Source organism: Mirounga angustirostris, unplaced genomic scaffold (assembly GCF_029215605.1).
Source record: "Mirounga angustirostris isolate CCGP_5_RB_7025 unplaced genomic scaffold, mMirAng1.0.hap1 SCAF_10, whole genome shotgun sequence".
Classification (NCBI taxonomy): domain Eukaryota; kingdom Metazoa; phylum Chordata; class Mammalia; order Carnivora; family Phocidae; genus Mirounga; species Mirounga angustirostris.
In genome coordinates, this window is record NW_026991718.1 from 98,810,248 (window position 1) to 98,833,248 (window position 23,001).

The window sequence follows — 23,001 nt, forward strand, 5'->3', positions numbered from 1 at the left end:
TGAGACCACACTGTCCCACGACGGTTCCACCCCCTGCTTAGCCACTGGAGTGACGTCCCTCAGTGGAGCCGACTTCTAAAAGTTCCGATTTTGTGCTCCGCGGCTCTATCACTTGCCAGAAGCGACCAATGGAGGCCCCCTCCCCCACCGTCTATCCTCCCAAATATCGCCTAGGATTCACTTCTCCACACGTCCTACCTTCCAGAAAATGGTCACTTTTCTGTTCAGACAGTTGTTGCTAATCTTCAATCTCCTGTTGAGTTTGTAGGTGTTCAGAATGGTTTGATCCCTATCCAGATGAATTCCTGGGACCAGACGAAATCCAGGTTTCCTACTCCTCCGCCATCTTCCTCCGCCCCCTGATAATTTCTACTAATTGTTTCTATTTCCCAGGTGTTAGTCGTGATCTCTCCCCTTTCAGAATCTTTAATTCTGATTCATTTCTACATCTCTTTTCCTTTGGTTAAGTCAGGCAAATGGTTTATTGATTTTTAAAAAAAATTTTTTTTTTATTTATGTATTTGAGACAGAGAGAATGAGAGACAGAGAGCATGAGAGGGAGGAGGGACAGAGGGAGAAGCAGACTCCCTGCTGAGCAGGGAGCCCGATGCGGGACTCGATCCCGGGACTCCAGGATCATGACCTGAGCCGAAGGCAGTCACTCAACCAACTGAGCCACCCAGGCGCCCCTGGTTTATTGATTTTATTAATTCCTTCAAAGAACGAGCTTCTAGTTTTACTGATCTGATCTACTGTGTTTCTGGCTTCTAATTCATTGATCTCTGTTCTAATCTCAATTATTTCTCTTCTAATGCGTAGCTTGGGCATCGTTTGTTGCTTTTTCTCCAGTTCTTTAAGGTGTAGAGTTAGATGATGAATTCGGGATTTTTCTATTTTTTTGAGCGAGGCTTGTATGGCTATGTATTTCCCCCTTAGGACCGCCTTTGCAGTATCCCATAGCTTTGGACCGATGTGTTTTCGTTCTCATTGGTTTCCATGAATTGTTTAAGTTTTTCTTTAATTTCCTGGTTGACCCAAACATTCTTGAGCAGAGTGGTCTTTAGCTTCCAAGTGTTTAAATTTCTGCCAAATTTCTTCTTGTGATTGAGTTCCAGTTTTAAAGCATTATGGTCTGAGAATATGCAGGGAATAATTTCAATCTTTTAGTATCAGATGAGACCTGATTTGTGACCCAGTATGTGGTCTATCCTGGAGAAAGTTCCATGCATGCTCGAAAAAAATGAGTATTCTGTTGTTTTAGGGTGGAATGTTCTGTAAATATCTATGAGGTCCATCTGGTCCAGTGTGTCATTAAAGCTCTTGTTTCTTTGTTGATTTTCTGCTTAGATGATCTGTCCATTGCTGAGAGTGGAGTATTGAGGTCTCCTACAATTAACGTATTGGTTTTGGTTATTAGTGACTCTTTATTTTGGTTAACAGTTGGCTTATGTCATTGGCTGCTCCCAAGTTGGGGGCGTAGATATTTACAATTGTTAGATCTTCTTGTTCGATAGACCCTTTAAGAATGAGATAGTGTCCTTCGGGTTCTCTAACTACAGTCTTTAGTTTAAAATCTAATTTTTCTAATATAAGAATTGCTACCCCAGCTTTCTTTTGAAGTCCACTGGCATGGAAGATAGATCTCCATCCCTTCACTTTCGGTCTCGATGTATCTTAGGTTCAAAATGAGTCTCTTGTAGACAGCATATGGATGGGTCCTGTCATTTTATCCAATCTGCAACCCTGTGCTGTTTTATGGGAGCATTTAGGCTATTCAAATTGAGAGTGATTATTGAAAGATACGAATTTATTGTCATCATGTTGCCTGTGAAGATCTTATTTTTATAGATTGTCCCTGTAAATTTCTGTTGTATATCTCTCTTGGGGTCTTTCTCCTTTTATAGCCCCCCCCCCCTTAATATTTCTTGCAGGGCCGGCTTAGTGGTCACATATTCTTTCAGTTTCTTCCGGCCTTGGAAGCTCTGTATCTCTCCATCCATTCTAAATGACAGCCTTGCCAGATAAAGTATTCTTGGCTGCATGTTCTCATTTAGTACCCTGAATCTGTCTTGCCAGGCTGTTCTGGCTTGCCAGGTCTCTGTGGATAGGTCTGATGTTATTCTCATGTTCCTCCCTCTGTACGTAAGGAATCTCTTCCCCCTAACTGCCCTTAAGATGGTTTCCTTGGTTCTCAGATTTGCAAGTTTTATTGTTATATGCAGGGGAGTTGGCCTGTTTTCCTTGATCTTGGGAGCGGTCCTCTCTGCCTTTAGGGCACGAATGTTTGTTTCATTCCCCAGATTAGGGAAGTTCTCAGCTACGATTTGCTCAAATGCATCTTCTAGTCCTCTTTCTCCACTCCCTCCAGGATTCCCATTATTCTGACATTGGAACGCTTTATGGTGTCACTTATTTCTCTGATTCTATTTTCATGGATTCTGAGTTGTTTTTCCCTGGCCTCCTCTTTTCCCTTTTTATCTATTATATTGTCTTCCAGGTCGCTTATTCTCTTTTCTGCCTCAGTTACCCTAGCTGTTAGATTTTCTAGATTGGATTGGATCTCATTGATAGCATTTTTAAGTTCTGCCAATTCACCTTTTATATCTGCCCTTAGAGACTCTATGTTGCCATTAATTGATTTCTCCATTCTAGCTATTGTCTTCACAATTGCTAGCCTGAATTCCATTTCTGACATCTTGGTTATATCTGCATCCATTTGTAAATCTGTGGCATAAGTCATAATCTCTGAGTCTTTTCTATTTTGGGATCTCCTCCTCCTAGTCATTCTGTTGAGGGGTGTTTGAGGGAATGTACAGAGTCCAAATTACTGACCAGAACCCAAGGAAGATGCGCCTGTTTTCTTGGTACCTCAGGGTTGCCGGCCTCTTGTTTTCCCAGTCTGTCTTCTGCAGGAGGGGCCTGCTGCGCTGTTACTCAAGCAACCCTGTTCGGGCGGAGTTGCCCTGCGCCTCTGTGTGGGGGGATGGGCTCAGTGGGAGTAAGTTTTGGGGGCTTTTGTTCTCTGGTGCCTTGCCCTGGCGGCTTTTCGCGTCTCTTCCGTGAGTCAGAGCAGAAGAGACCGTTTCCAACCCTCTGTTATTCTGATGTTCCTCTCTCTGTACATAAGGAATCTCTTCCCCCTAAGTGCCCTTATGATGGTTTCCTTGGTTCTAAGATTACTGTTATATGCTGGGGAGTTGGCCTGTTTTCCTTGATCTTGGGAGGGGTCCTCTCTGTCTCTAGGACTAGAATGTTTGTTTCATTTCCCAGATTAGGGAAGTTCTCAGCTACAATTTGCTCTATCTTCTAGTCCTGTCTCTCTCTCCACCCCCTCCGGGATTCCAATAATTGTGACATTGGAATGTTTCATGGTGTCACTTATTTCTCTGATTCTATTTTCATCGATTCTGAGTTGTTTTTCCCTGGCCTCCTCTTTTCCCTTTTTATCTATATTTGTTCTTCTAGGTCACTAATTCGTTCTTCTGCCTCGCTTACCCTAGCTGTTAGATCATCTAGATTAGATTCAATCTCAGTGATAGCATTTTAAAGTTCTGCCAATTCAGCTTTCATTCCTGCCCTTAGAGACTCTATGTTGCCATTAATTGATTTCTCCATTCTAGCTATTGTCTTCACAATTGCTAGCCTGAATTCCATCTCTGACATCTTGGTTATATCTGAATCCATTTGTAAATCTGTGGCATAAGTCATAGTCTCTGAGTCTTTCCTATTTTGGGGGTTCCTCCTCCTAGTCATTCTGTTGAGGGGTAGTTGAGGGAATGTGTAGAGTCCAGATTATTGACCACAACCGAATCAAGATGTACCTGTCTTCTAGGGACCTTAGGGTTGCTGGCCTCTTGTTTTCCTAGCCTGTCTTCTGGTGGAGGGGCCTGCCGTGCTGTTACTCAGGCAACCCTGTTTGGGCAGAGTTGCCCTGCCCCCTTGGTGGGGGATGGGCTCATTGAAAACCAGTTTTTAGGGGCTTCTGTTCTGTTCTGGCAGCTTTCCACGTCTTTTCCAAGAGTCAGAGCAGAAGAGACCATTTACAACCCTCTGCCTTAGAGCGGAGAGATCACAGTCTGTTCTTCAGTGAGCTCTCCTGGCCACACTATCTCCGTTTCTGTCTGTGCTGCTATAAACTGCAGCATCCTGGGTTGTGTGCCCCTCAGCAGTGCTCCCAGTCCTCGCCTCCAGGTCAGAGCATGTCTCTGCTCTTTGTGCTTCTAAAACCGTCAGCTGCCCCCAGTTCCCATGCGCAACTTGCCACTCTGGGTTTCTCTCCAGGGGGCTGCCCTAAATTCCTTTCCCTGCCCCTAGTGGTCTGGGAATCTGTGCCCAGTCTCCCGCGTGGGAGGATTTTGCTCACCGGCAGTGTAGGATCCCCACAGTCATGCTCCATCCCCCTGCCGTTTATCCTCTGATATGTGCCCACGGAATGACAGTTCCCTGCTTTGTTCCTCCAAACCAACTGCCTGCGATATTCTGTTTGTAGAGATCCAGATCTATCTTCTTACATCTCAGGCTCATTTCGTGGGTGTTCAGAGTGGTCTGGTAGATATCCAGCTCAGTGCTGCAGAATGGTTGGAATAAGGTCCCCTACTCCTCCACCATCTTTCCCCCACTTAAGCCAAACTTCTTAAAAACTTTTCCTATGGTGTATCCTTGAGCCTATTTCTAAATGAATGTCAAATCTCATTAACTGGCACATTAGGACTTTAAAATTTTGTCAATGGATCTGACCAAGAAAAATCTATGAAAATAGTATTTCTGATTATAAGATACAACTGGTAAAATACCTGAAATGTGACAAAACATGAATGAAAGACAAGAACCTTTCTTTCCATGTAATCCATGGAATACAGATTTTTTGTATTTCATTTCTACATCTACACAAATAAATATTGTTCTCTTTATCCTCTAGAATTCAAAGCATATGATCATAGCATTTAAAGAAAATTATGAGATCCTGGTTATATAAACTTTTTATAAATAAAAGTAAATACAATGCTTAAAATAATTACTGCATAAATATGAATATAATCTTCAGGTTGTCTGTTATAAGCATTTTTTAAAGTTTTATTTCTTTCATTTAGAGATCACCTAAAGATAAAGAAATTATCTTTCCAGGGCATACTGGTCAAAACTGAAATAGCTAAACATGTTAAGAATCCAGAATAAGAATAATATCTCAAAATTAAGGGGCACCTGGGTGGCTCAGTCGGTTGAGTGACTGCCTTCGGCTCAGGTCATGATCCTGGAGTCCCGGGATCGAGTCCCGCATCAGGCTCCCTGCTCAGCAGGGGGTCTGCTTCTCCCTCTGACCCTCCTCCCTCTCATGCTCTCTGTCTCCCATTCCCTCTCTCAGATAAATAAATAAAATATTTTAAAAAAAAATCTCAAAATTAAAATAAAGTATCTACTATACAAAGGCTACCAGGGGTGTAAAGATAAGTAAAAAGTCTCTGTTCTCCAGAAGTTTATTCCCTAATTGGAAAATGTATCCTTCCAGGTTCTATCAGCTATAGCTGGAATAAGAAGAGACATTTTATCTGCATAGGGCTGTCCCTTTGACATGGTTTTTAGATGGTGCAGTATAGCTTAGAAAGGGGAGTAGGCACACAGTCAATATGAAGAACTTTAAAATTTAGTTTTAGAATGAAGGCATCATGTTGATCAAAGTTAGAGGTGACATAAATAAAGCATGCCCTTGGAATGTCCATTACAATAGGGAAGTTCAAGCACAGACATGACCTGGACTTCATACTCCTCTCCTTCCTCCACCAGGAAGCATCTGGGAGGCTTAATGACAAATGGCAGACAAGATTAGGGCAACCACGGCTGGGTCAAACTTCTAAGAATAGAACTAGACAAGCTCATGTGAAATGAGGAAATCATATACTCTAAATCCAACTGGTGTGGGCAGCTGCAGAGCTGGTCCCTAGACTGAGGTGCAGGTGAGGTAATCGAGGAGAAGACATGGCAGGGAGGAGCCTGTGTTGGGGATGATTCCCCTTGCCCAGGTTGTTCCAGTGGAGGTTTGCTGCCACCACCACTACACCAGAGTTCCTTTCTTCAGTTCTAACACTCTTGGCCTCATTTTAAGTGGCATGCCTGGATGGTCAGAGCTAACTGTTTAACCAAGGTCCAGATAGTATGACTGAATAACAGTAAGGGGTATAACTGAAGTACAGCAGGGTATGTATATGATATCTAAATCACACAGTAGGAAATACAACTGAGTGGGTCATTTCTTCCTCTCCTGGTAAATGATATTTATCCTCCAAGTATCACCTCTTCTGGAAAGGCTTCCCTAACCACTCCAAGATGTTGATTTCATCTTTTCTGCTTCATTTTTCCTGTATTAAGGGCCTTTCTAGTTCTTAAGATACTAACAGGTAAATAAAAATTTATACTACTAACTGCACCTATTTATAAGAATCTTTGCTACCTCAAGGCCAAAACAAGTATGAGAGGTAATCAGACATGCTACTGACTTAGAAAGAGGACCAAAAAAAAAAAAAAAAAAAGGAAAGAAAAAAGGGAGGAGATGAGGAAGGAAAAGAAAGAGGGAAGAAGGGAGGGAGAGAGGACAAAGGTAGGTTGGTTCAGCACATAGCTGAATGTTGGCAGACCTGGCCTGGCTCCTGGCCCCTATATTCTCCTTCCCCTCTCCTTCTTCACTTCTTGGTCTCCTGATCTCTAGCAGGCTTAACCTCCTGTGGTGTCTAGGATCAATTCTAGGATCAAATCTTGACTGAGGCACTCAAGATTTAAGCCTGTTTTCTATGGTTTAGCATCATGTCCCTTCCTGTAGTTCTGCTCCTTCTGAGTCCCTGCTGACCAACAAGGCCAGGGTTCCTGAATTTCTCTTGCCATGCTGCTTTTTCTCATGACTGAGACCATTACTATTCTCCAGGCCCATGGCTGAGACCCCTCCACCTACTAAGCATAGGCCAGCTAGCTAACTCACTGCTGGACATGCTTGATGTCCTCTCCTCGAGGGCAACCCCAACAACCTACCTGCTTTCACTGGCTTTAGTCATTCACTGCTGACCATTATCCTAGATTCCTCCCAGCATGCCCAAGGCCTGGCCAGGTCTCAAGGTTCAACAAGAGTGAAAACACAGAATCTCCGTGGGGAGTGATATATGCTAGGGGAAATCCCTTCGGTGCATAGAAAGAGGGTGAGAAGGCATTCCACTTTGCTTGTGAATGTTTACAAAGTAATTTATGAAAATACACCCACTTAAACACACTCAAAAAGCTCTTTAAATATGTTGTTTTTCATGTTAGGAATTCTTGGTAACAAACTGGATTTTTTATGAAAAGAGTATTTTTCAGGATATCTGTTCTGCTTTTTAAAGAAGGAATCTGGTCCCTGAAACACTTGAAAGAACCTGGAAAATTCTATCAGTGAAATAGGGACCATGATGAGTCACAGGGAAAGGGCTGTGTTTATTGCCAAATCAATAATTAATACTGACACACAGTAGTTACTGAACTAGTATTTGTTGAATGAATGAATGAATAAATGAATGAATGAATACGTGCACATCTGTGTGTTTGTATGTAGAAAAAGGTGATGGGTGGGTGAAGAAACACTGATGGCATAACACTAAATAGTTTTATGATTTTAGGGCTTTTGAAGCATGCATTTTGACACCTCACACAAACTGCATGAATGTATAAATGGCCATTAATAACAAAAAGCATTAGGAATTCTCTCTGCCATAGTACTGTCCAAACAAGAAATAAGAGACTTCAAAGGAGCAGTTTCTAACCCCAGGCCAGTGAACCTTGTTAATCTAAGGGGCACAAAGAGAGCAAGAAGCCTTTGGAAATAGCAAAGGTGATAATATATGCTAGGTTCTCATTCTAGAAAAATGGCTTTCCCATACATTCCATCTGGGACTGAGTGTTTCTTTAATGGTAGTTGCTTACACTTAGAGTTTTTAAGATTCACCTGCCACAGAGTCACCTCAAGATAAGCTAGAAAATTATAGTACTATACAAATATATGTGTGTGTGTGTGATTAAAACAGCAGTCCTACTAAGTTATATGTATAAAACCCAACCTTAAAATACCACTCCGTCAGGAAATGTCACTTTAAAAGTCTAACATTATGCCTCAGTTTTCAGCACACAGAAGCTTTGACAGACTGGAAAAGGAAGCAAATCCCGTAAGTAATATCCTATTTGGTTTCTATCAGCAGGTACTGGTCTTATGTTAATTATTGTGACAATCTGAGAGGGAAAAAACATTATCTAAAGTAAGAGATTGTAAATTTCATTCTCATCTATTTAATGTAATGATCTAAAAGGAATCGAGGAATTAGCTCTTTAATTCTGATTCCTTCTAATTCTGCTTCTTCACATAATTTGAAGCTAAATGCAAAGATTGGGTTTTTTTTATTATATATTCCAAAAGTATATCACAAGAGTTTGTGCATGTAAAACATTCTTATTACAGATGAGTGAATAGGTATTTAAAATGCAATGTATTCTAAGACTGAACCTTAAATACACAAAAAAATACACATGCATCTGGGCAGCAATCCAAAGCAATCCAAATACTGTAAGACATTGCCATTGTATGTATGTTCAAATTATCAATTGAGCTTGAGACTTGTGAAAATAAGCCAAGGAAAACATCATCCATTTTCAGATGCATGCTCCCCTGTCTTCTCATTCATTTTTCCTGGTATAAACAGTTACCTAACTGTGCACAGAAATAGTAAATCTGAAGAGCAAACACATATTAAAAACCACAGAGCAAAGACAAAGAAGAACAAAGACAAAGTCAAGAACCCTGTCTTCTCATTCAACATTTCCCCTTTATAAGCTGTATAACATTGAAGAAGTCACCAAATCCCCCAAAGTCTCATTTTTCTCACCACTAATTTCATAATAATAATAACAATAATAATAATAACAACAACAACAACCCTGATCTCATTCGAACACTGTGGCAGAGATAGTTGCTATGTATTTACCACACCATTTCCTCTTCCTGGAAACTCTGGAAGACACCAGTCTTCCCAGCCTTCCTTGTAGTTAGGTTGGGGGATCATCTGCCTGAATTCTAACCAATGAAATATGAACAGAAGTGATATAAGCCATTCCCAAACTGGTCTGTAAATATATTTCACAAAATCCTCCAGCTCTCTCCTTCTGCTCTGTTACATTCTTAGAAGCTACACATCACACAATGTAGCTACAAGATAAGAAAACAGCCTGAGTCTCTGTATTGCCACCTATAGGAGAGCATAGTTAGGAGAGTCAACAATCCTATTCAAGAAATAAAACTCATTTTATAAAGCCACTAAGATTTTGAGGCTTATTGGCTACCACACATAATATAGCCTTTTCTTACTAATAAAATGACTAAATTAGAAAATAAAACTTACTTGGCTTATATATCAATGTGCCAAACAGCTAGCTATACAGGGTAGTATCGGTAGCAATGACAGAAAGCTTATAAAAAATTATTACAAATTCTAAGGTTTTTTTTGACATTATAGGTAATGTAAAGGCTTCCTGAAAAGTAGAATACAGTCACCACAGATCAGCCACATGCTTATGTAAGAAATTAGTATTTGTCTCTGCCTTTAACATATCCAGGAAATAAAGACAGAGATGATCCATTTTACCAAGCATTTCACCTGAAGTGATTAGGTAGTTGTGACCCCCAACACCTGTGTTCATTATAATGAATGCAGTCAGTGACACTAACTTCCTAGAAAGAGTGACCTCTAGCCCAAAGATAAAAATTCACATCAATGGGAAGAGATTCTCTCACTTTCAAATTAGAACTGAGAGGATGATTGTGACCATTTTTTTTTTTAAAATCTCCTTTTAGGAAACGTCTCTTCTTGGTTTATAAGCACTCAGAAAAGGACAACAAAATGTGAAGATTTTACAGATAATGCAATTTTATATACATTGATTTTGTCTAAATTTCAAGTACTACTTACATACAATTGGGGGGAAGCCTTCCTGAGGGCCTGAAGAAACAGTACTTAAGGTAGCATTACTATTTTTTTCCGCAGCATCAGATTTTCTTGATCAAATTGTTTAGCCAATCAAAGAATTATTCCCTTTAGAAGCTTTTGAAAGGATATTAAGTCAATAAAGGAATCCTTGATTAAATCCAAGAGAATTACATTGATTCAATTGTCAGTTATTGGATGATTATTAAGTGTTATTTTACAAATATCACTGAAAGGATTAAAAAGATTTGTCATAGAATCAGAAGACCAAAATTTCATTCAGAAAGGGATAAAAATATTCCTTAAATTTTTAAATATAGCTTTCCAAAAATCAGACATGTACTTTACAGCAATCTTGACATCTCTAGAAGGGCATAAATAAATTTAAACCCATCAATGACCTACTTTAAAGAAAGAAATTACAGCCATCTTAAATACTTGTAATTTATCTTTATGATGATGCCAAGTCACTAATTTTAGAATTCAGAAATTAGAAATTATGGCAAAAACTGCATTTTAGCAAAATCAACCATGTAGAGGAAGACAGCAAAGTATATACTTCAGGTAAACAGAAACCTGAATTTGCCTATTCCTGAATTTCTTCACACTGCTAAAAATTCATGATATATCTTTTCACACAGGTTAGAAGAACCATAAGGAACTACAGGCCAAACACTAGAGTTAGTTCTATACACATCAACTGTGTTTCCATATATTAAAACAAAGCAGCTTGGCAAGGCTTTCTGAACAGTAGCCTGCCTTCTCATTACGGCAGGGACTACTCATTGCCTACCAAAACATCCACTCTCTTCTTCCTTCTTAGAGAACAGAACACTAATTCCAGCAATTCCATTTTTAGGTATTTATCTGAAGAAAATGAAAATGCTAACTCAAAAAAACAAGCACCCCTATGTTCATTGCAGCATTATTTACAATAGCCAAGATATGGATGCAACCTAAATATCTAGAGACAGATGAATGGATTGAAATATAGGAGATCATGTCTGTATATATCACACACACACACACACACACACACACACACACACACAATGGAATAGTACCCATCCATAAAAAAGAATGAAATCTTGCCATTTGCAATAACATGGATGGACCTAGAAGGTAGTATGCTAAGTAAAGTAAGTCAGACAAAGACAAATACCATATGATTTCCCTCATATGTGGAATCTAAAAAACAAAATATCATTAAAAAATAAAAAACAAAACAGATAAGCAAAAAAAACAAAATAGACTCATAGATACAGAGAACAAACAGATGGTTGCCAGAGGGGAGGAGGATAAGGGGATGGATGAAATAGGTAAAAGAAATTAAGAGGTACAATCTTCCAATTATAAAATAAATAACACACAGGGATGTAATGTACAGCTTAGGAAATAGAGTCAATAATATTGTAATAACTTTGTAGGGTGACAGATGATAACTAGACTTATTATAGTGACCATTTCATAATGTATGTAAATACTGAATCGTTATGTTATACACCTGAAACTAATACAACACTGTATGTCAACTGTTCTTGTATAAGAAAAGAACAATTGGGAAGGGAAAGCAATGGGGAAAGAAAGGAAGAAAGGAGGAAAGAGTCTCACTCTCTCTGGTAGTGAGGTCTAAATCACCTGCAGAATCTTCTCCTGACCCTTCTCTTGGTTCCTACTAAAAAGAAAAGTTTCTTAAGTATGTCACTCCATTTGTCTCTCCTTCCTCTCATAGAGATGACCTAACACCCATCTGCTATATGCCAGAAGTACCAACTTCTTCTCCCTTCTCCCATGTGTCCATTCAAGACAAGCGTTTGTTTGTATTTTTTTTTTCCTTAAAATTCTGTTTGTGATTATCTAAGCTTGGTTGAAACAAAAGACATAAACTTGGCACATGTCAACCTGTGTATGTGAGATTTTCCTCTATTAAAATATATTATCGTTTTTATTCCTTTTGTAAAGCAGCTAAGATCACCATGTTTTAAATAGAAAGGTATCACGGATAAGAAATAATCAGTATTAGTTAAATACAACCTGTCCAGAATAAAAAAAGAAAAGAAAATACAACACTAAGTACTTTTTCATGAGCATATTGCTTTCTGGAATGAAATTATATATATCCATGAATGACCCTTTGATAAGTTTAAGGATAATATAGAATTTCAGAAAAAGCTGCCTAAAGAAAATGACTCATCTTTTAGGGGCCACCTTTTTCATTTTTTGCCATCTTTCTTACTCCTCCTGACTCCCATATCTATAATGGCCAGAGCCATTTATTTACTCCAGTTACTACCATGGACCCTGAGTTCCATGTAGTAGGAAAAAAGAGCAGAAAAGTAAGTGCTTGAATGCTTGATGACACCATGCAATTACCATACAACCAGTCTAGTTTACATCTAGACTACTTGTACATGAGACAGATTTATCCTATTTAACAGTATTCATCAAATTTGGTAAAATACCAATACGTTTTGTAAGAAAATCAGCACTGTGGGCAATTTATTTTAATAATGTTTTCTTGACAAGAGAGACCTAGAAATAAAAATTTACTGGAAACCCAACTCCCAAGGAAAATTTTCCCTTCTCATTTCCCAAAAATACAATGAGAAATCCTGTCAATTTATATTTTCTAAAGTAATTAAGGGAAGAAGACAGGAAATACTCTGCCATAGAATGTGCACTGATACATGATAATATGAAGAGCACTTTCTAGATTAAACTGTTTTTCTATTATTTCTATTTCCACGATTCTGTTTTCTAAAAATCTATTGATTCCTATATAGGAACAATGATTAAGATTTTAGTTTCCAAATAAAATTTATCCAGTAACCTCCTGATGATGCCCAGGGAATTTTTTGAATGCCTAAAGCTCTGTGCAATCACATTTACTTCAACTATGTACATGAAAAAAGGGGACAAATGGGAAAAAAAGAGAAAAAGAAGAAGAGAGAAAACAAACGTATTTATGTCCATCTGGGTCTTAAATGAAAAGCACCCTATTCTACTATATAGCTTTTCTCCCTACTATAGTATATATAGATGGACCAGGGAAACTTTCATCTTTCAACATCTCCAAGATTTTAGTATCAAAAATATTCCCAGTACAGGAATCTCTCTCTTCTTCATCTCAATTTGATCTCATTCATTCTCCTCTAAACAAGCTAAAAGAAAAAGCAAAGTGCCAATACTAGTATCTTTTTTATTTTTCACAGTAAGTGGCTGATATATCAAGCTCTCATGCTACAAAGCCATAGCTTTTTTTTAAGTCATTATGATGAAAAAAGAAAAAAACCTAAATCCACAAGTCTCCAAATGTACTGTTTTAGAATTTATATTAAAAGTGACTCCGTCATCTACTATATGTGTGTTTGTCTCAATAACTTAGAGCTGTTACAGCTTATGCCAAAGGTAGAAATACAAAGCTTGAGGAGAAGAGAAACGTATTCCATGTATCTTGAAGTTTTTTAAAATAACATTTAGGCAAACCAACATATTTACTTTTATTATAAATTACTTTCTAGAAGATTATCACTTTTGTGGTTAATAATTATAGCTAAATTAATTTTCTTTAAAGTATCACAGAACTTACTTAATATCTTGTGGTTGGTGTGGTAAAAAATATATTTTAAAATAAGTGATGTTCAGGACTTACCACCTCCTCCTCCAAGAAGACTGGCATTTGCTGTTTAAAACAAAACAAACAAACAACATTAAATAATACATAAAAACTATAATATGCCAGACAGTTTAAGAAAAAGCCAGTGGTGATCATGTACCTTATAAATACACACAGACTCATACTATGTACTTTCATATAAGGATAGCTTTTATTACTTTCTTATGATGGTATGAAAATTAAAATAATTCACTATCTCTTTTTTCTCTTCAAATGACTCTTTTTATATGTATTCCCTTCTAATAAAATGAAGTACATATTGTGATTCTTTCATTTTCTATTCTGTATCTAAATTAATCTTCTATGTCCTCTGTTTTATCAAGTAGAGCTAGAATAATGTTATTTAGGCAATTCAATGATTTCAAAGAACAATATAACATAAAAGAATAATAATAATTTTAATAAAACATCATCAAATAAAGCTATCCTAAGACACTGTGAAGTAAGAACCCTTAACCAGTAACAGATTTATTACTTTTAGCATTAACTTTTTATTTGAGGAAAAGAAAAGCATTTTTGTAAAACAATGTTGTGCCATTTCTTATATAGTTTCCATTATCTTGGCACACATATTTATAGAAGCCAAATAATAAGCAAAGTATAAGATAATATGCCATTTGAATTTCTTTCAAGAGGTCAAATTTTCATAAAGTTCCATTGCAGGTTTCTGCTGAAGTAGTAAACAACTTTATGCCTTATCTAGTTATTATAACGGCCAGAAAACAGAAGTTAATATATACTGCACTGAGCTTTATTCCATAGAGTTCTTATGTATCATAGGCATAATCTCATGCCATTATAAAAAAAGAAATCCTACAGTAGTATAAAGAAAGTATGTGGAATCCAGAGTCTCTTTCTTTGTGTAAAAACTTGAACTACCAAAAAAAACTAAAGAAATCATTTAGGAAAGAGAAGTAGGAGTCTTTAACTTGAACTTCAGTGTGCTGTCCACAGACCATTGCCATAATTAAGAGAAGCAAATATCTGACTGTTAGTGATCCCCCATCAATAAGTAATGGATCATTTTAGCAACAAATGTACATATTCATAATTCCATGAGATTAAATATGTGATAATTTATACAACACTAAAGAGAATACCATGAAAATGCATGGAGACCACATGCCATTATCAATATATCAACATTAGAGTATCAAATCTTATTTCATATTATCTTCCAAGGACAGGACCATCTAATTGCTGCTTTTGCCTTCCTCTCAGTACTTTTTCCACAAACATGAACTAGATAAGCAATGGAATTTATCAATCATAAATAAAACATACTTCTGATGTCATAAAACCTTCTGCCAATCTGGAAACTCAGGTCCCCAAATCTATCTGACTTCACAGTGAGAGTGTGCAGTATTTACATAGATAGTAGCCAGGACTTAATGTCCTGCACAGAATCAAAATTTGTAGCTGTTAAAGTGGTAACTTGTTGCAAGGGCATGAGGAAAGATGTTGTGAATTCTATTTTGGTTCCCACACCCTTCAGTGAATGGCAGAATTTCCATGATCAACCCACGTCTCTTGGCTAAGTTAAATATTTTCTAAAATCTTAGCTACATGCATTTATAAAACCACATGGCAGTTCACACTCCTGCTGATTGTTTATTTTTATGTCACTGAGAACTACTTCCCTGTCTATAGGTCTTCCAGATCCCTGAAACTCTGTTTTCCTCCAACCTTCACATACACAGTTGTAAAGAAAAAGGTATTTCCAAGAACAAACAACAATAATGAATGGTAGCTTTTCACTCAAATTATCATGGCCAGGAGCACAATAACACAATGCAGCTACTTCCACCCAATGTTTAGTTCAACAAAGGTAGAAGTTGCCTGTTTTGAGAACATAGCCCAAGGTCCATCTGTTTAACTAGGCACTTATCCAATAGATGTGGGAGGATGAGTAGGCGTAAGTGCAGGAACTAGAATCCCAGTCCTGGAGAACCATCAAATCAATTTATGTCAGATGTGTGCTCATGTCTAGATAAGTGTATCTGGTCACATTTTAATATCAAAATAGAATTACTTTACCAAACTGTGGCATTCTACATAGTGTACCATCAGTGTGTGTGTGTGTGTGTGTGTGTGTGTGAGTGTGTGAGAGAGAGAGAAAGAGAGAGAACAGGGGGTGGAAAGGGGCAGTGAGAGAGGGAGAAAGAATCTTAAGTGAGCTCCACACCCAGTGCAGAGCCCAACACAGGGCTTGATCTCATCACTCTCAGATCATGATCTAAGCCAAAATCAAGAGTCAGAAGCTTGCTTAACTAACTGAGCCACCCAGGTGCCCCGACTTTTAAGATAATTTCATGTGCATTACTATTCATGTAATAGAACTTAATCCTGGCTGCTAAAATACACACACACACACACACACATATATATGTATATACTAAGTAATTCTAATAACTATAATCCGGGTAATGATTTTTCTAAAGAATTCATGAAATTTAACCCTATTTTATCAATTTCTTTTTTTAAAAGATTTTATTTATTTATTTGACAGAGAGAGAGAGATAGCACAAGTAGGGGAAGTGGGAGAGGGAGAAGCAGGCTCCCCACTGAGCAGGGAGCCTGATGCGGGGCTCTATCCCAGGACCCTGGGATTGTGACCTGAGCCGAAGGCAGACACTTAACCAACTGAGCCACCCAGGTGTCCCGTCAATTTCTGTTCTCAAAAAAAATTTTTAATGAAGTGTTTATTAGCAAACACATCAAGGCAATTTTCTTCAGTAAAAGTGACATAAAAGAAGGCAAATAAAAGTGAACCTTTATCAGGATTTTGAATATTACTTTTACCTTCACAAAACACCTTATATATAACATAACTGATGCTCAACATTTATTGGTCAGGTGGATTAATATTTCTTCCATTTTACAAAAGTGAAAATGACTTTCGTGTGTCTAAAATTAACAGTCATTTCATTTCTACTTAATTATCTCTAATAAATTGAGGTACATCCCAATTAAATAGGAAGCCCCTAAAGACAATGTCTGAGTTTAATAGTTTAGACTGCATCTAAGAAGCTCTCAATACATGCTTCCTAAAAATGAGATAATTGGTAAGTTTAGTCCAATTTCTTTTTTATATTACAGGTATTTGTTTATTGAAGTGTGTGGAAAGAGCAAACTTTGGTCCTTTTTCTGCCTGTAAAATCAAGGACTATTAAAGAAACCTTCAAAATTTCTTTGGAAATACTTAGTGATTAAGAATGTATAAAATATGTTTATATATTTCTGTCCCTACCAAATCCCTTGCTAGAGGGAATTTTGGACATGCCCCTTGTTATTCTCAAAGCTTCACAGAGAAGGAAAAGGAGAAAAGAAACAAAGAAAACTTGAAGTTTATGTGCATGATATCACCGCTTCTAAAATAAGATTTAAAAATTTCTTTTCTGAGCATGCTAACCAACACTATTTTTATTCACATTTTCCTAAATAAAGTACTCTATTACTAGAGAAGTAGAGGAAAAAATCAAGCTACAGTAATTGTCTCAAAAGTCAATTCAATGAGAAACTAAAATGAGCCATTACAAATTAATGAATCTGTGTATTGCACTTTTTCACCCCCCCAAAATAACAACTCAATGAGATGAACAGTTTCACTGTTTATAAAGAAAAAACCAGAACAAACAAAAAACCCCAAAAAAACAAAAACAAAAAAAATAAAACAAAAAATACCACTGAACATAAAATAGGAAATTTACTTAAATCTACTTCCAAAGTGGCAACCATGGAGAATTTACTTATAATATCCTTACCAAATGATTAATTTTTTAGAATTTTTGAGAAATTGTTTTCTTCCATTTGAACTGAGTTTTGAATTTTTTTAATTTTATTATGTTACGTTAATCACCATACATTACATCATTAGTTTTTGATGTAGTGTTCCATGATTCAATGTTTGCATATAACACCCAGTGCTCCATTCAGTACGTGCCCTCTTTAATACCCATCACCAGGCTAACCCATCCCCCCACCTCCCTCCCCTGAGAACCCTCAGTTTGTTTCTCAGAGTCCATCGTCTCTCATGGTTCGTCGCCCCTCCGATTTCCCCCCCTTCATTTTTCCCTTCCTACCATCTTTTTTTTTTTTGAACATATAATGTATTATTTGTTTCAGAGGTACAGGTCTGTGATTCAACAGTCTTACACAATTCACAGCGCTCACCATAGCACACAGCCTCCCCAATTTTTTAATGAAAATTATCAAATTTGTATAGGTATATTCATTTTTAAATTATCTAAAGCAAAAAAGAAGAATACAATGTAGGAATCCTTTCCTTGGGATAATTAGCCTAAGTGAAAAATTATCATATCACTTACCAACAGTATCATTATCTCATGTGTTTCTCAGAACATTACAGAATATTATACTACCTTCTTTCTAAAAACATTATTTTGAATGTCCCTCTGTGTGTGTATATATGTTTGTGTGTGCATGCATTTGTGTCGTTTTACAAATATGATTATAATTGTGGATCAAATGATGAAAAATAAAATTACTATATACTATAAGTAATCGTCCATTACTGGAAGTTCCTAAATGGAATGCATACCATAACATTATTAGAAATGGAAGACAAAGCTATGATTATCAGACACCTAAAGGACTTTTCCTCCTAATATCTCAAAATCCTTTTTAGTCTATATAGGGTAATAGAAAGACCCAGGTAACCCATTTCAATTATGTCTCCGTTTCTAAATAGCTCAGTGATTTGGGTAAGTCATAGTCAACTATCTTATTTATCTTCTTCTATCAGGAAATTTCGAGTTAATGGGGATGGCAAACAAATTTCCAACAATTCTGATTCATTAATTAGAAAAGACTGTCAGTACCTCTTGATTTGAGAAAGACTTTAAGGCTAAATCTAGGCTCAGTGGGCAAGAGAACTAGGATCAATTACTGATCAGAGTGGGGTAGGGAGAACTGAAATGGGGGTAGACGTGCCCTACACTGGAGATCTCTGCATCAGATAACTTCTCTTAGTTTTGACAGTTCTCTTAGATTTGACAGTTTTGATGCAGTAAAATTTTATTCAGTAATCTTAAAAAACAAAACCACTAACCTAATATATGCCTGCCTTGTATTTTAGCATACTGAACAGATCCTGCAGTTAGTGAGTCTGAAATATACTAGCTCCCATTTATCCACAGGCGACATCTTCCAAAACACCCCCAGTAGATGCCTGAAACCTCAGATAGTACCATAACCCATGTACACTATGTTTTTTCTCCTTTTCCTATGCACACCTATGATAAAGTTTAATTTATAAACTGGGCACAGTAAAAGATTAAGAACAATAACTAATAATAAAATAAAACAATTATTCATAAAGTACTGTAATAAAAGTTATGTGAATGTGGTCTCTTTGCCCCTCTCTGAATGTCCCGTGTGGCACTCACCCTTCTTCTTCTTGTGATGATGATGTGAGATGATAAAATGCCTACCTGAGGAGATGAAGGGAGGGGAATGACATAGGCACTGTGACATAGCGTTAGGGGTCAGAAGGAGGATCATCTGCCTCCAGATCAGGTAGTTGACCACAGGTCACTGAAACCCCAGAAAGTGAAGCGCAGATGAGGGGGCGCCTGCTGGAATCCAGTCTGTGAAATAATCCAGAGCTGGGAGAGGTAACTCATGTTGACTGTGAGCTAAACCGGCCTGGTAAGTGTTTGAAACAACTTTGTATTCCACTTGCCAAGTAATTTCTATTATCTTTAGAGTAATTACTTGTTTTCTACCCCATTTCTACCCCCACCCAAGACCACCTGGCAAACAAGCAACAGCCTGGGAGACTAGCCTTTAAACATTGATTAAAACTGTGCAGAGTTTCTGTTTGCTTTCCATTGTTATAAAGGAAACTGTACTTACTTTCATTCTAGCAGGATCCTGACCACCTCCTTAAGTTTATTTATTCTGCTTTCTTATTACAATAGAGCACATGGGATGTCAAATGATTGTGGGCAAAAACTTCCCCAGAGGCTCTACCTAACACACCATTTCATTCACAACATGTTATCCTAAAAGATACAAAAGCTGAAATGTCACCCTTAAGAATGGCACATGTGATAGACCCTACACTTTGAAACTCAAAGTAGGAAGTGCTAAAACATCTGAGATTAAAATCCCAAGCACGTGCAAGACTCTGGAACTACTTTATGCAGGGAGCAACCATCCCAACTGACAGCTGTGGAAATACAATTTACACAGATAAATATGGCCATCAGTTTGGCAACAACTCTCTGTCCGTGCTTTACTAGATTTACACCTAAACAAAAGCAATGGAATGCCAGAGGTTTGGGGCAATGGTATAATTTCCTGCTTTGAAGCTGACAAAGAGAGAAAATTAGGCATAGGCTTAACTACCTCACATGTAGAAACCAGGCATAAATACATGATTAATACTTTACATTTCATACTTACTGCAGAATTTAAAGGAAACATTGATTATTCCAGGGTCTGTGTGTTTTGTATAAGCTATAACATAACATGAAGCCAAAAACAGAATACAATGAGCCCTGCTATTGATGCATGGGTGAAAATGCATCAGGAATTAGAAAACTTACTTGGGAATATTAACAAATAAAAGAAAACAGAATTACTTTTGTTGAAGTAGGAGGGAGGAGTGAGAGCTTCCCCCTGTTAGCCAGTCCGGCTTCACCAGCCCCCATTCTGTGCACTCAGTATTTCAAGAAACACTGCAACATGGGAAGAAAACCGCTCATTTTGCCCAACTCCTTCATTTTACAAAAGTGGGAAGTTAAAGAGGATTGATGATGTCAGGTGACTTGTCTAGGATCAGACCCAGGAGAAGAACCTACCACACAATACTGCCAACCAAACTAGAAACACACACACACACACACACACATGCACACACACAGATGTTTCCTCCACTGTCTGAAAAAAGAGCATTCCTATGAAACTTTTTGTAAGCTAAAATGACATAAAGCAAAGAAGTAATCATCATTAATTTACATGGAAAAATTTTTTTAGCATTCCCAGACCCCAAAAATAACCTCTTCTAGGCTTTTCTGATACCTTAGGACACATCTTGCTAATGGATATACAAAATAAACTGAGATAAAGCACAGATGCTCACAGAGTTCAAAGCTATGGCAGCTTGATGCTGAGATGCTGAGCCTTGTTCTCAGGGAAGGAGCTTGGTGGGGCCACTCATTGCTCAGGGAGCATGCTGCCTCCATACTGGCTCGCTGCAGAAAAATACTGAATGCTATTTTCACTTCTTTGATAAAAGCAAAAATCCTCTTCGGTTTTCTTTCAGTTAGAGAACATAGGTACCAATGTAGGTCTTCTGTACAAGTTAGGTGGTATAATATGAACTTTTGAAAAGCAGGGTTTACCTATGTGTGTGTGTGTGTGTGTGTGTATTTCCTCCTTATAAATCACATCCAAAGATGTAACAAAACATAATATACATGGAGTCTACTGAATGTTATCCCACTGGAGATCACTTAATTTAATTATAAAAGGGTGAACCAAAGCATGGCCAGTTCCTACAGCTCCATAATGCAATGTAACTAATGCAAAATGAGAGGAATCAGCACATGCTTTTATGTACCAGTCATCTTTCTCGACACTATTCCAAATCAGTTGTAATTTTGATGATGATAACACTGGCTCAGTTACAAGAATAGGATTACTTAAGTAACCCAATCTGGGGCTTTCCAAAGAGTGAACAAGTGTGTCTAAATAGGGAAAAAATGAGTTCAAATGTGTTATAATGATATAAGACACTCAAACAGCAGTTTTAACTTGTCTTTGACAAGAAAGGTTTTGAACACAAACCAATTCTCAATTTGAAAAATGGAAGATGTGCTTATTTAAGGGCATATGATACACTTTTAGCCTGATTAAAATATAGGCCTGAACTTGCATCCTCATTTACACACTTCTTGGGAAGACTAATTTGTCTCAATAAAACTAGACAGTCCCTTTGAAGAAAACTGCTTTACACAGTTTCCTTATTTCATGTTTCTTTTAATATTATGGAATCTTTATTTCTCTCCAATAATGAAACAGCATTGAGTTTGTTTTTTTTAAGGGTTATTTTTATTACACTTTAATTTAAATAAATAAGACAAAAGAACAATTCTCAGTCATAGTGAATAGATGGGAAGATTGAGATAAAGAACTTCAAAGTTAAAGGATTTGGGGTTAAGAGAAATGCATAGGATTGCTACCTGGAGACCATTATTTGTTGGTATCAACAGCACTATGCACAATTCTTAGCACAGAATAGGTACTGAATAAATGTTTCTTAAATATATAACTAAGGGAATGACTGGAAGACAGAGGAATGGGAGAGGGGAAAGGGAAAACCATATCTATGGACAGGTGGGAGAGCTAAAATAATACGTAATAACTCGTAATAACACAGTTTTACAGCAAGTGGGGCTGTGCCAGGAAAAAGCCAAACAGATCAAGGTCGGATTCCAGACTCTATCATTGTCTTTGAGAAAGTTATTGAAACTCCAGCTAATTATCTAACCACCTGGAGTGTCCATTTCTTAATCAGTAATTTGGTAAAATAATAGCCATGATATAGGTTTGCTGAGCAGAGTATGGATGATAACTATGTAAACCACTCCATGGCACCTGGCACTTGCTGAAACTCTATAAACGTTAGCTCCCAATCCATGACCTTGATTGCAGTGCTATCTCTGGTACTCATGCTAAAAGTTAAAAACAAAACAAACAAAAAACCCCTGGAGCACCTGGGTGGCTCAGTTGGCTAAGCGCTTGCCTTTGGCTCAGGTCATGATCCCGGGGTCCTAGGATTGAGCCCCTCGTAGGGCTCGCTGCTGAGCAGGGTGTCTGCTTCTCCTTCTCCCTCTGCTCCTCCCTCCTGCTTGTGCTCTCTCAAATAAATAAATAAAATCTTAAAAAAAAAAAAACACTACTAAAAGCATTCAAACCAATCTACACTTTGCGGGGGCCAGAGCCATATTCATCTTAGAGAACTACAGACCTCTGCCCTCACTCTGAGATGTCCTGTGCTATATACCCTCATCAGAGTTTTGGGAAGGAACTAGGAGAGTTCCTAGGCACAGAGGAGAGTGAGGAACAAGGCCACCTTCAAATTCTTCTTCTTTTTTTTTTTTTACGATTTATTTATTCCAGGGAGAGAGAAACACAAGTGAGGGAGGGGCAGAGGAGAGGGAGAGAGAGAATCTCAAGCAGACTCCATGCTTAGTGCAGAGCCCACGATGGGACTTGATCCCATGACCCAGAGATCACAACCTGAGCTGAAATCAGGAGCCGGGTGCTTAACTGACTGAGCCACCCAGGTACCCCTCAAATTCTTTTTTT

The 23,001-nt window shown here is 37.7% G+C and overlaps 1 protein-coding gene across 3 annotated transcripts in view; it reads right to left on the bottom strand.

Annotated features, from left to right (window-relative positions):
- MACROD2 (mono-ADP ribosylhydrolase 2) overlaps positions 1-23,001 on the bottom strand; it is a 2,039,999-nt gene that overhangs the window by 1,544,864 nt on the left and 472,134 nt on the right. For all 3 annotated transcript variants that reach the window (XM_064572799.1, XM_064572800.1, XM_064572801.1), the window contains exon 4: positions 13,639-13,668. In XM_064572799.1, coding sequence (XP_064428869.1) covers positions 13,639-13,668 — 30 coding nt within the window. The remainder of the gene's footprint in view (positions 1-13,638; positions 13,669-23,001) is intronic.